Source organism: Mobula hypostoma, chromosome 3 (genome assembly GCF_963921235.1).
Source record: "Mobula hypostoma chromosome 3, sMobHyp1.1, whole genome shotgun sequence".
Lineage (NCBI taxonomy): Eukaryota > Metazoa > Chordata > Chondrichthyes > Myliobatiformes > Myliobatidae > Mobula > Mobula hypostoma.
The window spans coordinates 95,034,343-95,049,592 of NC_086099.1; the positions used below are offsets into that span (position 1 = coordinate 95,034,343).

General features: G+C 41.7%; 1 protein-coding gene across 1 annotated transcript in view; it reads left to right on the top strand.

The window, feature by feature from the left end:
* ccni (cyclin I) overlaps positions 1 to 15,250 on the top strand; it is a 47,523-nt gene that overhangs the window by 11,832 nt on the left and 20,441 nt on the right. The window contains exon 2 of the mRNA XM_063043470.1: positions 11,105 to 11,261. Within this exon, the coding sequence (XP_062899540.1) occupies positions 11,148 to 11,261 (114 nt within the window). The 5' untranslated portion in view covers positions 11,105 to 11,147. The remainder of the gene's footprint in view (positions 1 to 11,104; positions 11,262 to 15,250) is intronic.

Sequence of the window (15,250 nt, forward strand, 5' to 3'; positions counted from 1 at the left end):
TTTGTCTTGCACTTCTTCATAATACATATGTACTTAACAGTTCAATGTAAAATTTATTATCAGAGTACATACATGTCACCATAAACAACCCTGAGATTCTTTATCTGCAGGCATACTATAGTACAGTAACTAAACTGTGAACATCAGGACGTGTTAACTGTAAACAAACTGCGAATGCAGATATAAATAAATAGCAACGAGTAACAATCTAACAGAGTTCTTAGATGAGTGTAGTTATCCCCTTTTGTTCAAGAGGGAAAAGAGCCTCAGGACTCACACCACCAGGTGTGAGCCTGAAGGTCGAGTGGTTGTAACTGTTCTTGAACCTGGTGGTATGAGTCCTGAGGCTCTTTTCCCTCTACCTGATGGCAGCAACAGGAAAAGAGCATGACCTGCATGGTGAGGATCTTTGATGATGGATGCTGCTTTTCTACGCAACATTTCATGTAGATGTGCTCAGTGGTTGGGAATGTTTTATTTGTGATGCATTGATGATGTGATGTATTCCATACCATTATTATAATGAAAATATAATGTGTGCAGGGTAACAAAAGCAGCACAACAGCATTGCGAGAATACCTGAATCAGCTGTTGAACAATTACAAACAAAGGCAGGCTTTCAGTCTCCATCTAAGATGCTGTGTTTTGATTATAAGGTTATAGTACACCGTATTTGTATTTTTACCTCTTTTTAGGTTTTATGTAAGGGATATATAAAAAAAATCAACATTGTAGACTTGTGTTAGATTTTCATCAGTGATGATCTTTGCAAGCACAGTGAATTTCTCTGCTGCTTCATGATCAGAAAACATTTTGTCTTAAAAATTTTCAAGATCTTAAAAAACTTAATACCATACCTTTTCTTAATTTTTTGCAACCAGCCTGAAGAATACTTATAATTGCCTTTAATTTTCAGTTTGTTGTGATAGATTTTTGCTTGTTTCATAATTAACATACCATTCATGTTGAAGTGGTTTTGGCATTCCATGACCAAGAACTGATAGATGAAGAGCTGATGCAGTTGGAAGAGGGAAGGATAACAATTGAAACCGAATGTATGTGTTTACTCTGACACTGATGAATCCACTCCTTCAATGCAATACAGGTGTCCTCCGCTTTTCGAACATTCGCTTTACGAAACCTCACTGTTACGAAAGACCTACATTAGTTACCTGTTTTCGCTAACAGAAGGTGTTTTCACTGTTACAAAAAAAGGCAGCATGTGAGAAAATCAACGCACGCCCTGAGCAGTCGCTGTCCCCGGGAACTGCATTCTAGCCGGCATTGCTTAAACACGTGCCTGTGAGCAGCCGTTAGCAAGATGAGTTCTAAGGTATCGGAAAAGCCTAAAAGAGCTCGTAAGGGTGTTACACTTAGCGTAAAACTACACATAATTAAGCGTTGCGATCGTGGTGAACGAAGTAAGGACAAAGTGAATTTGGCTTGTGGAAGTTGATGAAGGTGATGTTGAAGAGGTTTTGCCATCCCATGACCAAGAACTGATAGATGAAGAGCTGATGCAATTGGAAGAGAAAAGAGTAACAATTGAAACCGAATGCAGTAGCGAATAGACTGAAAGTGAAGTCGTCCAGGAACTGAACGTGAAGCAGCTGCGTGAGATTATCGCTGCATTGATTGCAGAAAAGTACGACTTTAATTTTGGCAGGGTATGTTGGTTTAGGGCAAATTTGCAAGATGGTTTGAGTGCTTACAAAGAACTGTATGATAGAAAAATGTGCGAGGCTAGCAGTCAAGCAAGCCTTCCACATCAGCCACAGCAGACAACGAACCTCGACCTTCGACATCGAGGCAGACAGACATAGAAGAAAATGACTTGCCTGCCTTGATGGAAACAGACAACACCTCAATGTCCCACCACCCCAACCCCCGAGCCGTGGACAGATACCGATTCGTGGAGAATGCAGCGGTAGCCGGGATGCACCCAGCACATCTTTGAGAAAAAAAAGCTGAAATAAACAAGCTAATTAATTAGGTGCCGCCTGGCACGTAAATGTTGGCCCAGATCAGAGGCGATACAATCGGCAATTGCCTCTGATCTGGGCTGACATTTACGTGCCGGGTGGCACCTAATTAATTAGCTTGTTTATTTTGGCTTTTTTCTTAAAGATGTGCTGGGTGCATCCCGGCTACCATTGCATTCTTCGCGGATCGGTATCGGTCGGCAGCCCGGAGGGTGGGGGCCACTGCACCGCCCCAACCTCCGACGACTCAGCCTAACACATCATCATCAGTGTGCTCTGCGCTGTCTTCCTGATTCCCATAAGTGATGCTACACTGTACATACATTATTTCTACTTTATACAGGCTGTGTATTTTTATGTGTTATTTGGTATGATTTGGCAGCTTCATAGCTTAAAGGTTACTGGAGAGAATGTTTCTGCGGAGAGCGCTTGCGCCATGTGTCTGCTGAGAGCAATTGCGCGTGTTTTTGCCAACAGCGCTTGTGTGAGATTTTTGCTACGGAGAACAGTGCAGGAAATGATTATAGAGAAGTATTTCTACTTTATATAGGCTGTGTATTTATCATACCATTCCTGCTTTTACTATTTATTACTGTTATTTTAGGTTTTATGTGTTACTTGGCATGATTTGGTAGGTTATTTTTGGGTCTGCGAACGCTCACAAATTTTTCCCATGTAAATAAATGGTAAATACTTCTTCACTTTACGACATTCTGGCTAACAAACCGTTTCATAGGAACGCTCTACCTTCGGATGGCGGGGGAAACCTGTATCAAGATTTTTATTTTTTGCTTTATGCAGTGTTTTTTTAAATTTTTCATTAACTTGTGAGATCATTTCTCAGAATTGTTTGTGATGTGACCTGCACATCGCCTGGGAACATTCCCAGCACTGTGTGGGATTTTCCATTTCTGATGTCAAGAAATATTTGGATTTTGGAATTTCGGATAAGGAGTACTCAGTCTGTATTTTTCCTATGATACCATGGGCTCTTATTTTGTTTGCACTCTCATGTGCAGCACCTTGTCAGAGGCCTTTTGAAAATCCAAATGAACAACGTGCACTAACTCTCCTTTATCTATCCTGCCTGTTATTTCCACAACTAGTTCCAACAGATCTGTCACGCAAGATTTCCCCTTAAGGAAACTATGCTGACATTAGCCTATTATGTATCTCCAAGCACCATGAAACCTCATCTTTAAAAAAAATGGACTATAACATCTTGCCTACCACTGAAGTCAGGCTAACCGATTTATATTTTTGTCTTTTGTCTCCCTCCTTTCTTAAAGTGTGAAGTGACATCTGCAATTTTCCACTCTTCTGGAACCTTTCCAGAAACTTGATTCTTAGAAGATCACTTCACTAATGCTTGCACATTCTCTTCAGCTGCCTCTTTCAGAACCCTGGTGTGTAGACCATCTGGTCCAGGTGACTTATCTACCTTCAGGTCTTTCAGTTTGCCAAGCACGCACTTCTGCTCCCTGACACTCTTGAATTTCTGGCAGCTGCTGGTGACTTCCACAGTGAAGACTGACGCAAAGTGCTTATTCCATTCACCCTCTGTTTCTCTGTCTTTCCCACCTCCCCCCTTACTACCTCCACAGTGACATTTCCAGCAGTCTGATGTCCACTCTTGCCTCTTACTCTTTATATATCTGAAAAAACTTTTGGTATCCTCTTTTATATTATTGGCTAGCTCACCTTCATATTTAATCATTATTGATTTTTTTTTAAGTTGCCATTTGTTGATTTTTTTCAAACTTCCCCATTCTCATAACTTCCCATTTTTACTATATATTATCCTGTCTTTTGTTTACTTTACTTTATTGTCGCCAAACAATTGATACTGGAGTGTACAATCATCACAGCGATATTTGATTCTGCGCTTCGTGCTCCCTGGATTACAAATCAATAGTAAATATTAAAAATTTAAATTATAAATCATAAATAGAAAATAGAAAAGAGAAAGTGAGGTAGTGCAAAAAAAAACGGGAGGCGGGTCTGGATATTTGGAGGGTACGGCCCAGATCCAGGTAGGATCTGTTCAGCAGTCTTATCACAGTTGGAAAGAAGCTGTTCCCAAATCTGGCCGTACAAGTCTTCAAGCTCCTGAGCCTTCTCCCCGAGGGAAGAGGGACGAAAAGTGTGTTGGGTGGGTCATTGATTATCCTGGTTTTCATGCTAACTTTTACTTCCCTTGTCAGCCACGATTGCATGAACCTCCAGAATTCTCTCAAGGTACAGGGTGAATCCCATACTCACTCTTCCTTCAGTTAGTCCTGACGAAGGGTCTCGGCCTGAAACGTCGACTGCACCTCTTCCTACAGATGCTGCCTGGCCTGCTGCGTTCACCAGCAACTTTGATGTGTGTTGCTTGAATTTCCAGCATCTGCAGAATTCCTGTTGTTTGCGTTTAAATTCACTACTGCGAAGCCTCTTCCGGTGATGCCTACACCGAAGAAGTTTAGATCCTCTCTTCGACGGGAGTTCAGTGAAACCATCTCTCACTGCTCCCCATCTGTAATTTCTTCGGCTCTTCAACTTTTCGACCACATTTTGACTCAGACTCGCTATCACAGCCATATATCCTTTCTTGGAACGTGCCTCCGTCGCCAAATTACTCCAGTTGGCTTTAGGATTCGTTTCCAAGCCTCTCAATTTGGACCTTCTGAGGATCCCAGGTACTCACATTTTATTGACTCTGCCTCTCGCTGCTTCTCCCGTCAAGCTCTGAAGGCGACTCTCTCCGCCATGAGGAGGTACTTGGTGTCCCTATCCCAGACCCTTCCACACCTTCGGGACACTTTCTTTGCTGTCTGTAATGGTCCTACCCGTTATTTCATCCTCCGTCGGATTCACGCCTGCAATTGTTGTTTTTTTGACTTTGTCATGTTAGGCAAAGATCGCAAGATCCTACATCTACGGACTCCAGAGCCTGCTGGCCCTGAAACTAGCAGGCATGAACTTCAGATTGCGGCCTCTGCCATTGATCTCACCGACTCCAATACCTCAGGGCATATTCAAAACCCGGACTCCAGCAACGACCATGGACACCTTCACAGCGATTGCGCAACCACCAACTGCAACTCCAGCCTTGAACTCCAGGCCGGGTCTTTATGTGCTGCTGTTGTGACTCCTGTCTCCCCTTCCCCCACCACCACTCCGCAGCCCCGTCTTCCTCAGATCCCACTGTCAACTCCTGGGCCCTCAGAGGCTCCATCTTCCTCTCACCCCAACCCTCTCCTCTCCATTGACACCCCAGCCTCCCCCCTCTCGCCTCTGATCCCAGCTCTCATCCGTGCCGGGACTTTACCATCCCCTCCGACCTTCAACTGTCGGAGGCAGAACGCTCTGTTCTCAGTAAGGGCCTCACATTTGTCCCCCTTCGCCCACACCTCAGCGAGTTCCGTGTTCGCCATGATGCGGAACTTTTCTTCCGCCGTCTCCGTCTCCGAGCCTACTTCTTCGGCAAGGACTCTTCCACCCCCACCGATGACCCCTTCTCCCGTCTTCAACCCTCCCCTTCTTCATGGACACCCCGCTCTGGTCTTCTGCCTGCTCTGGATCTCTTTATTGCTAATTGCTGACGGGACATCAACTGTCTCGACTTCACTGCACCTTGTCCCCATTCCAACCTCACTCCTTCAGAACGCTCTGCTCTCCACTCCCTCCGCACTAATCCTAACCTTATTATTAAACCCGCTGATAAGGGGGGTGCTGTTGTAGTCTGGCGTACTGACCTCTACCTTGCCGAGGCACAGCGACAACTCGCGGATGCCTCCTCTTATTTACCCCTCGATCGTGACCCCACTAAGGAGCACCAGGCCATTGTCTCCCACACCATCACCGACTTTATCCGCTCAGGGGATCTCCCATCCACTGCTACCAACCTTATAGTTCCCATACCCCGCACTTCCCGTTTCTACCTCCTACCCAAGATCCACAAACCTGCCTGTCCTGGCCGACCTATTGTCTCAGCTTGCTCCTGCCCTACCGAACTCGTTTCTGCATACCTCGACATGGTTTTATCACCCCTTGTTCAATCCCTTCCGACCTATGTTCGTGACACTTCTCACGCTCTTAAACTTTTCGATGATTTTAAGTTCCCTGGCCCCCACCGCTTTATTTTCACCATGGATGTCCAGTCCTTATATACTTCCATCCCCCATCAGGAAGGTCTCAAAGCTCTACGCTTCTTTTTGGATTCCAGACCTAATCAGTTCCCCTCTACCACCACTCTGCTCCGTCTAGCGGAATTAGTCCTTACTCTTAATAATTTCTCCTTTGGCTCCTCCCACTTCCTCCAAACTAAAGGTGTAGCTATGGGCACCCGTATGGGCCCTAGCTATGCCTGCCTTTTTGTTGGCTTTGTGGAACAATCTATGTTCCGTGCCTATTCTGGTATCTGTCCCCCACTTTTCCTTCGCTACATCGACGACTGCATTGGCGCTGCTTCCTGCACGCATGCAGAACTCGTTGACTTTATTAACTTTGCCTCCAACTTTCACCCTGCCCTCAAGCTTACCTGGTCCATTTCTGACACCTCCCTCCCCTTTCTAGATCTTTCTGTCTCTGTCTCTGGAGACAGCTTATCCACTGATGTCTACTATAAGCCTACTGACTCTCACAGCTATCTGGACTATTCCTCTTCTCACCCTGTCTCTTGCTAAAACGCCATCCCCTTCTCGCAATTCCTCCGTCTCCGCCGCATCTGCTCTCAGGATGAGGCTTTTCATTCTAGGACGAGGGAGATGTCTTCCTTTTTTAAAGAAAGGGGCTTCCCTTCCTCCACTATCAACTCTGCTCTTAAACGCATCTCCCCCATTTCATGAACATCTGCTCTCACTCCATCCTCCCGCCACCCCACTAGGAATAGGGTTCCCCTGGTGCTCACCTACCACCCCACCAGCCTCCGGGTCCAACATATTATTCTCCGTAACTTCCGCCACCTCCAAGGGGATCCCACCACTAAGCACATCTTTCCCTCCCCCCCCCTCTGCATTCCGCAGGGATCGCTCCCTACGCAACTCCCTTATACATTCGTCCCCCCCATCCCTCCCCACTGATCTCCCTCCTGGCACTTATCTGTGTAGCGGAACAAGTGCTACACATGCCCTTACACTTCCTCCCTTACCACCATTCAGGGCCCCAAACAGTCCTTCCAGGTGAGGCAACACTTCACCTGTGAGTCGACTAGGGTGATATACTGCGTCCGGTGCTCCCGATGTGGCCTTTTATATATTGGCGAGACCCGACGCAGAATGGGAGACCGCTTTGCTGAACATCTACGCTCTGTCCGCCAGAGAAAGCAGGATCTCCCAGTGGCCACACATTTTAATTCCACATCCCATTCCCATTCTGACATGTCTATCCACGGCCTCCTCTACTGTAAAGATGAAGCCACACTCAGGTTGGAGGAACAACACCTTGTATTCCGTCTGGGTAGCCTCCAACCTGATGGCATGAACATCGACTTCTCTAACTTCCGCTAAGGCCCCACCTCCCCCTCGTACCCCATCTGTTACTTATTTTTATGCACACATTCTTTCTCTCACTCTCCTTTTTCTCCCTCTGTCCCTCTGAATATACCTCTTGCCCATCCTCTGGGTCCCCCCCCCCCCGTCTTTCTTCCCGGACCTCCTGTCCCATGATCCTCTCGCATCCCCTTTTGCCTATCACCTGTCCAGCTCTTGGCTCTATCCCTCCCCCTCCTGTCTTCTCCTATCATTTTGGATCTCCCCCTCCCCCTCCAACTTTCAAATCCCTTACTCACTCTAGTCCTGACAAAGGGTCTCGGCCTGAAACGTCGACTGCACCTCTTCCTACAGATGCTGCCTGGCCTGCTGCGTTTACCAGCAACTTTGATGTGTGTTGCTTGAATTTCTAGCATCTGCAGAATTCCTGTTGTTTAGGGTGAGTTATATTATGATCACTGCCACCTAAGGGGTTTTTAATCTTAAGTTCCTAATCAAATCTTGTTCATTGCACAACATCGAATCCAGAATTACCTTTTCCCTAGTGGACTCGTTCACAAGCAGCTCTTAAAAGAAAAACGTAGGCGTTCTACAAATTCCTTGATCCTTCTCTTGGGATCCAGCATGTTGAAGTCCTCCCTGACTACCGTAACATTGCCCTTTTTACATTCTTTTTCTATCTGCTGTTTAATTTGTACCCCACATCCTGGCTATTGTGGATTCAAAGATTTCATATTTTCTGATCCTATGTAATTTATTAAGGATTTGAGTTCATTCTTAGGATAAAGCCTCTCTGCCCTGTGCCCACCTGCCTGTCTTTGGATATTGTGTACCTTTGAATTTTAAGCTCCCAGCTGTGATCTTCTTTCAACCACAACTCTGTAATGCGCACAACGTCATCCCTGCCAATTTCTAACTGCTCTTGTTGTTGTATAGTTTTGAATTTGACTGACACATGGTGCAGACACACAAGAATTTATATTATGGGTATAGCCAAAATATTTCTGCTGTAGAATGTATTTGAAAAAATGGTTGGATTTTTTGTGACAGAACTCTAGAGGTGCATATTGTTTACTTTGCAGTTTTGCCAAAATTTAAAGTGCTTCATCAGCAATGTACTAAAACAGTATTTAAAATGGATGGGAACGATAATTAAATCCATTGGGCATTTTTGTGATTACCATTTGTGTTCTATTTAAGTCGGGTATTTTCCATGAAGTTCAGCAGTCATCTCTGAAGACTCGTGGGATTTGAAAACTGAATAGCTCAAACAGTTTAGGAATATGATTTATATAAGTTTTTCAGTCTTTATTTCAATACTGGCCATGGCACATTATTTATTTATTATTGCCATTGATGCATGTGAGTTGTACCATGGTGTCAAGCATTGAAAACTTTACATCGCTAGCATCATGTGCTGACTTTTATCTGATTTAGAACTGTGCTCATCAGCTCAGTGAATACAATACCCAAATGCAGTCTAGATGTCTATCATTATCTTTAGACTATTCAATTCGCTCATACTCATTTGATGCTTTTAAACTTGTTCAGTCAGGTTCTCTTGTTTAGTAAGTGGCCCCTTTTTAATCTAAAGCTCTTATGGGTATTATATTTAATTGCTGAAAAACTTAGTGATGTCCTCTAGGCATCTGATTGCAATTACTGATATCTTTATCACGTGATTAGCACATTGAATGAATTATTTCTCCAACAGCAGCTCTTAGCACACTCAGTCACTGTTAAGAATGTTTGTAATAAATCTAATGAATACTTGCTAGTTCTTAGAAACTTTGGTTAGCACCACCAACTTTAAGTTGGGAGCATGAGCTTTTTGAACAGCGATGTAAACGCACCGTAGTTGGTGGAGAAAATTATGGAGAGAATCCTTGTTTAGTTAGTATAATGAGTGCTTGAGCCTTTGACTTGACTATTTTCTATTTCTGTGAAATATTTTGTTTTTCCTTGTTTTTGGTTTTAGAATTTCAAGCAAGGAGGATTGCAAAATGTTTTTCTTGTTTAGTAAGTTTGAGCTTATTGAAGGAGAAAGTTTACTCCAATAGTAAAAATGCCCTTTACAATCCTTCCAGCTCAGAAGGTCTATATGGTTGATAAACAACAGCAGATAATACACATTTTATTACCATATCCTGGAATATAGCCAGATTCCCAGCATAAGGCTACATTCATTCCATAATTGTTATTTATGATAAAGGATGACAGAGCATTCACATGTGAAACATTCATTTTGAACATTCATTGGAAACATACAAGAGATTTGCATCTGAATGTTTACTGTCGTAGTTGTCTGCTTTTCCATTGTGCTGGTGGAGATTTACCCTACATTTCGTATGCTGAAGATTTAATAATACCAGAAGGTGAAATTGTGGAGTGAAATATTAATTCCAAAGGGTATAATAGTTCTGTGACTATTTGCTTCACTGAAAATAGAAATTATGGCTAAAAATAATACTGCTTTTATTCCAATATATCAATGTTAAGATGTTTTATTTGTCTATTTTTTGTTATCCACCTGATATTTTTAGATCAAATTTTCAGTCTTCTATTTAACTAACAGAGTGATTTCCAGATGTTTGTATCAAACTTTGACAAAGGTTTAATGGAATATTTTTCAATGCAGCATGCATCTTTAACAGTTTGCATGAATTGGTCATGCTTCTGGGCTTTATCAATTCTCTGTGACCAGGATTTTAGAAAAAAAGTTTCCAGCTCTACTTATTTGTAAAAAAAAATCATAAAGCACTCTGCATGAAGATGACTTACAATAAAAGAGACAAATCATGCCACTCTTATGTATCTTTAATTTCTGTTTGCCATGTTTTTTTGCAGTGTTCTGTACTTCCCTCATCTCTCATGGTGATGCTGTTTTATTGGGTTATTGATGGAGGGGTCTAGATGAAAACTGTATATAAACTTGTGTACCTTGCCTAAATAGTTTCCATATGAACCTAGATGTACTTCAGTGGTGTGTTTGATGCTGAACACCATCACACTGCTCCTATTCTTAACTTGTATCAACATTTTTTGGCAGCATTCAGTGGGGCAATTAGGAGAGTGATCCTGGTATGAATTTTCTTTAATCTTCTCTCCCCTCTTGTACAAAGCATGCATGGTAGGATGACAGTAACAAACTACTGTCAGGGAGATTGGAACTTTGGTGCTGGCACACGTGTGCAGAAATTGCAAACTTCATAAAGCTTGGACTGCTGGTACTTCCTGGGGAAAAACTAAGTCATTTTGCTACCTTATCCCATCAGTTTATTAACTTGTACTAGTTTTAACTAGATGTCTTTAAATGAAAAACACAAGAAATTCTGAGGATGCTGGAAATCTTGAGCAAAACGCAACAAAGTGGAGGAACTCAGTATCTATGGAAGGGAATTAACAGTCAATGCTTCGGGCCAACATTTTGAGTTCTCCAGCACTGCCTATGTGTCTTTAAACGAAAACCAGCTTTCCGGCAGATTGTAAGCACCAAATTTTGGAATACAGGATATTTTTGTGAATTTATTTGTTTCGGCAGCAATATGGTTATAAATGAGGAAGACTATAATATTTTTATAATGGGTAACTGGTTTAGTCTTCTAACAGAATTGTTCTGGTACTGATATAATTAATTTTGATTTGCAGGTAGCTGTATCCATTTGGGAGGCTGGCATATCCAAGGGGTGTTATGAAGTTTTCAGGACCCTTGGAGAGCCAGAGGCTGCCCATCCTTTTGGAGAGGGCAGTCTCTAGGGAAGCACAGATGTGGAAGGTGTATGTGCCAAAATATCTAACCAATCAGGTAAATATTTCACTACATCAGTCCAATTGTCTGAACAATAAGATTCTAAATATATGTTCAGTTAAATAAACATGGATATGTTCAAAGGGTGTAAGTAGTTAATCTCTATGCAATTGATCTTAATTAGTGTATTTTATCTGTGTTCAATATAAAAACCACTTCCCATATAAAAGTGTCTTCTGATGAGGGCTTGTTAATTGTAAAATACAATATATGCAAGAAATTTATACTGAGGGGTATCATTTCTTAAATTATATTAGTAAACATTACTAACAGTAACGTTTGTGTGTCTTTAATTTCTGCAATAGTTATCTTGATTTTTCTGAGGAAATGATTCTGTGATATATATGAGCTCAGCAAATTGCTGCTTTGCATGCACCTCTTGGTTATCTTTCTAAAAAGTTGCATTGAATTTCACCCTTCAGGGCACAAGTTTGTGGCCAAGTTAATTGTATGTTGAAGACATCTGTAGTTTCCAGTATTCACCAGACCTAAACTAGGTGAAGGCTGTATTCTGTCTGTCGCATATCATCAAGTGTACAGTACTGTGCAAAAGTATTAAGCACGTACATATATCATGAGCATTTACGCAATGCTGTATTTGCCAATGTAGAGCAGACAGTGAGCATGTTCATCTGGCGGGAGCAAAGGATTTGGGAAAGGTGAGGGCGGAGTGCCACAGGATGGGTTTGGGACAGGTGGCAAAGGAGGGCCAGAGGCATTGTGCAGACACACCCAGCCCTGAAACAGTAGGCAAGGTCATTTGATTCCAAACAATTGGTTTATTGATTATTGCAGAATGTCTCTCTAGTGCTTCCCTCTCCTTCCCCTTTTCCCAGCTGTGATTCCTCTCTCCCTGCCTCCTTCCCATTCTCAGTCTACATTAGAGACCCATATCAAAATCACTCACATTTGTTTTTTTTTTGCAGCAGCAGTGAAGTGAGATACATAAAATCACCTCAGTACTGTGCAAAGATCTTTGGTACCCTAGGTATGTATGTATATGTGCCAAAGACTTGTGCACAGTACTGTACATTAAATAAGATTTGATTTATGGAAGTAGAACCAGTTGGAAAGTATTACTTGTAAGAATTTTAAGTTGATATATAATATCAGAAGTTTAGGTCAAATGTTTTTAGTTGTTTATGGAATAGTAATGACATTTTTGAGAAAAGATAAAGGTTAGTATTGAAAAGCAAAGAACTTTGATACTGGAAATCTGACAGACATACAAAGTGCTGGTGATATACAACCGTTCTTTCTGGCATTTAAAATGTTATAGTCAGAATTGGTGTCTTTGGCACTTTCTACAGATATATAAACTTTATGTTGTAGTAAGTCTTTTTCTAGATCTGTGTGCATAGATATTCCTGTTTAATAGTGTAAATGACTTTTCCACCAGGTATTTTAATGTGAGGTATTATATGTTCAAGATGAGGAATGAAATACTAACAACATATACTCAGGATGCTATTACAGTAATTTTTTCTGATTACTTTTTGTAAACTTTCTAGTTTCTTTTGCAAGCTATTTTTGTGAAATTATTTAGAATTAAATCATTTGAGAAATATAACTTGTCATTTTTATTTCTATTTTTGGTTTGCGTACTTGTTTTAAAGCAAAATACAATCTTCCAAGTATTGATAAAAGGTATCAAAGCAAGAATCCGCAGTTAATAGAAATCTGAAAGAAAAATAAAATGTGGAGATATAGTATTTTTGGAGTGAGAGAGAGTCAACATAGAGATGAAATAGAGGAGATGAAGCGAGAGCAAAAAGCAAAGTCGTTAAATGATGAAAGGTATATTAGTGCAAGGTAATAGTACTATAGGTATAAATGCAGACTCTTTATTGGAAGATGACACAGAAACGTAGAAAGAATAAAATCAGAATATGCCAGAAATACTCATCAAGTAAGGCTGCATGTGTGTAGAGAGAAGTGGTTAACATTTCAGGTTAATGACGCTTCATCAAAACTGAGAAGTTAGAAATCAAGGTGTTAAAAGTTGCAAAGAAAGATGATGGTGTAGAGCCCAAAGTGAATTTCTTCACTTTGATCTGATCTGTTGCATATTTTCAGCATTTTCTGTATACACTTTGGATTTTCAGCAACTGAAGTTTTATGGCAGAAATATGGTGTCTCAGCTAGTAAAGAGCTTTTGGCACATTGGCTCTCATAAATTAGAATATTGTACAGAAGTAAGGATGTTATGTGAAGTTATATAAGGCATTAGTGAGGCCAAATTTGGAGTATTGGAACACCTGTGGCTACTTTATTAAGTATACTTGCTCATTAATGAAGATATCCAATCAACCAATCATGTGGCTGCAACTCAGTGAGTAAAAGCATGTAGACATGGTCAAAGGGTTCAGTTGTTCTGACCAAACATCAGAATGGGGAAGAAATGTGATCTAAGTGAATTTGATCGTGAAATGATTGTTGGTGCCAGATGGGGTTATTTGAGTATTTCAGGAACCGCTGATCTTCTAGAATTTTCACGCTCAACAGTCAGGAAAATCCCAGGAGACAATTTACAGAGAATAGTGCGAAAAATAAGAAAACATCCAGTGAGCGGTAGTTCCATGGGCAAAAATGCCTTGTTAATAAGAAAGTTCAGAGGAGAATGGCCAGGCTGGTTCAAGCTTGACAGGAAAGTGTCAGTAACTCAAATAGCCACGCATTACAACAGTGGTGTACTGAAAAGCATCTCTGAACATACAAGACTTAGAACCTTGAAGTGAATTGGCTACCGCTCCGGGTTCCACTCCCGAAAGACTAAAGTGGCTACTGAGTGTAGAACATAGAACAGTACAGCACAATATAGGTCCTTTGGGCCATGATGATGTGGTGACCCTTTAACCTACTCCAAGATCAATTGAACCTCTCCCTCCCATATAGCCCTCCATTCTTCTTTCATCAATGTACTTATCTTTAAGAGTTTCTTAAATATCCCTAATGTATCTGCCTCCACAACTATCCCTGGGAGCATGTTCCATGCACCTATCACTCTCTGTGTTTTGAAGAAAAAAACTACCTTCAACATCGCCCCTCTATACTTTCCTCTCAGCACCCTAAAGTTATGCCATCTTGTATTAGCCATGTCAGCTCTGGGAGAATGACTGGCTGTCCACTTGATCTATCCCTCTATCTAGTTACCTGTCATCCTCTTAAAAGGGAAAACCTGTGGCTGGCTCAACCTATCCTAATAAGACATGTTTTCTAATCCAGGCATCATCCTGGTAAATCTCCTCTGCACTCATCTCTAAATCTTCTACATCCTATAATGAGGCAACCAGAACAATGCAATATTCCAAGTGTGGTCTAACCAGAGTTTTATAGGGCTGGAACATTACCCTGCAGTTCTTGAACCCACTCCCCTAACTAATGAAGGCAGCACACCATAAGCCTTCTTAACCACCCTATCAAGCTTCGCTGCAACTTAAAGAGACCTATCAATGTTGACCTCAAGATCCCTTTGTTCTTCTACTTAAGAATCCTGCCATTAACCTCAAATTCAATCTTCATAAGTGAATCACTAAACACTTTTCGGGATCGAACTCACATCTGCCACTTTTTAGCCCAGCTCTGCATCCTATCAATGTCTTGTTGTAACCCATGACAAACAACCACACTATCCACAATGCCACCAAACTTCATGTCGTCTGCAAACTTAATTACCCATTCTGCCACTTCCTCATCCAAATTATTTATAAAAATCACAAAGAGCAGGGTTCCCAGAACAGCTCCATTGTGCACAGTTCTGGTCATCTGCCTACAGGAAAGATATCAATAAGATTGAAAGAGTGCAGAGAAACAAGGATGTTACCAAGAGTTGAGGACCTGAGTTATAGGTTAAGGTTGAATAGATGAGGACTTTACTCCCTGGGGTGTGGGAGAATGAGGAGTGATTTGATAGAAATACACAAATTATGAAGGGTATAGATAAGGTAAATGCAAGCGGGCTTTTTCCCACTGAGATTGGGTGAGAC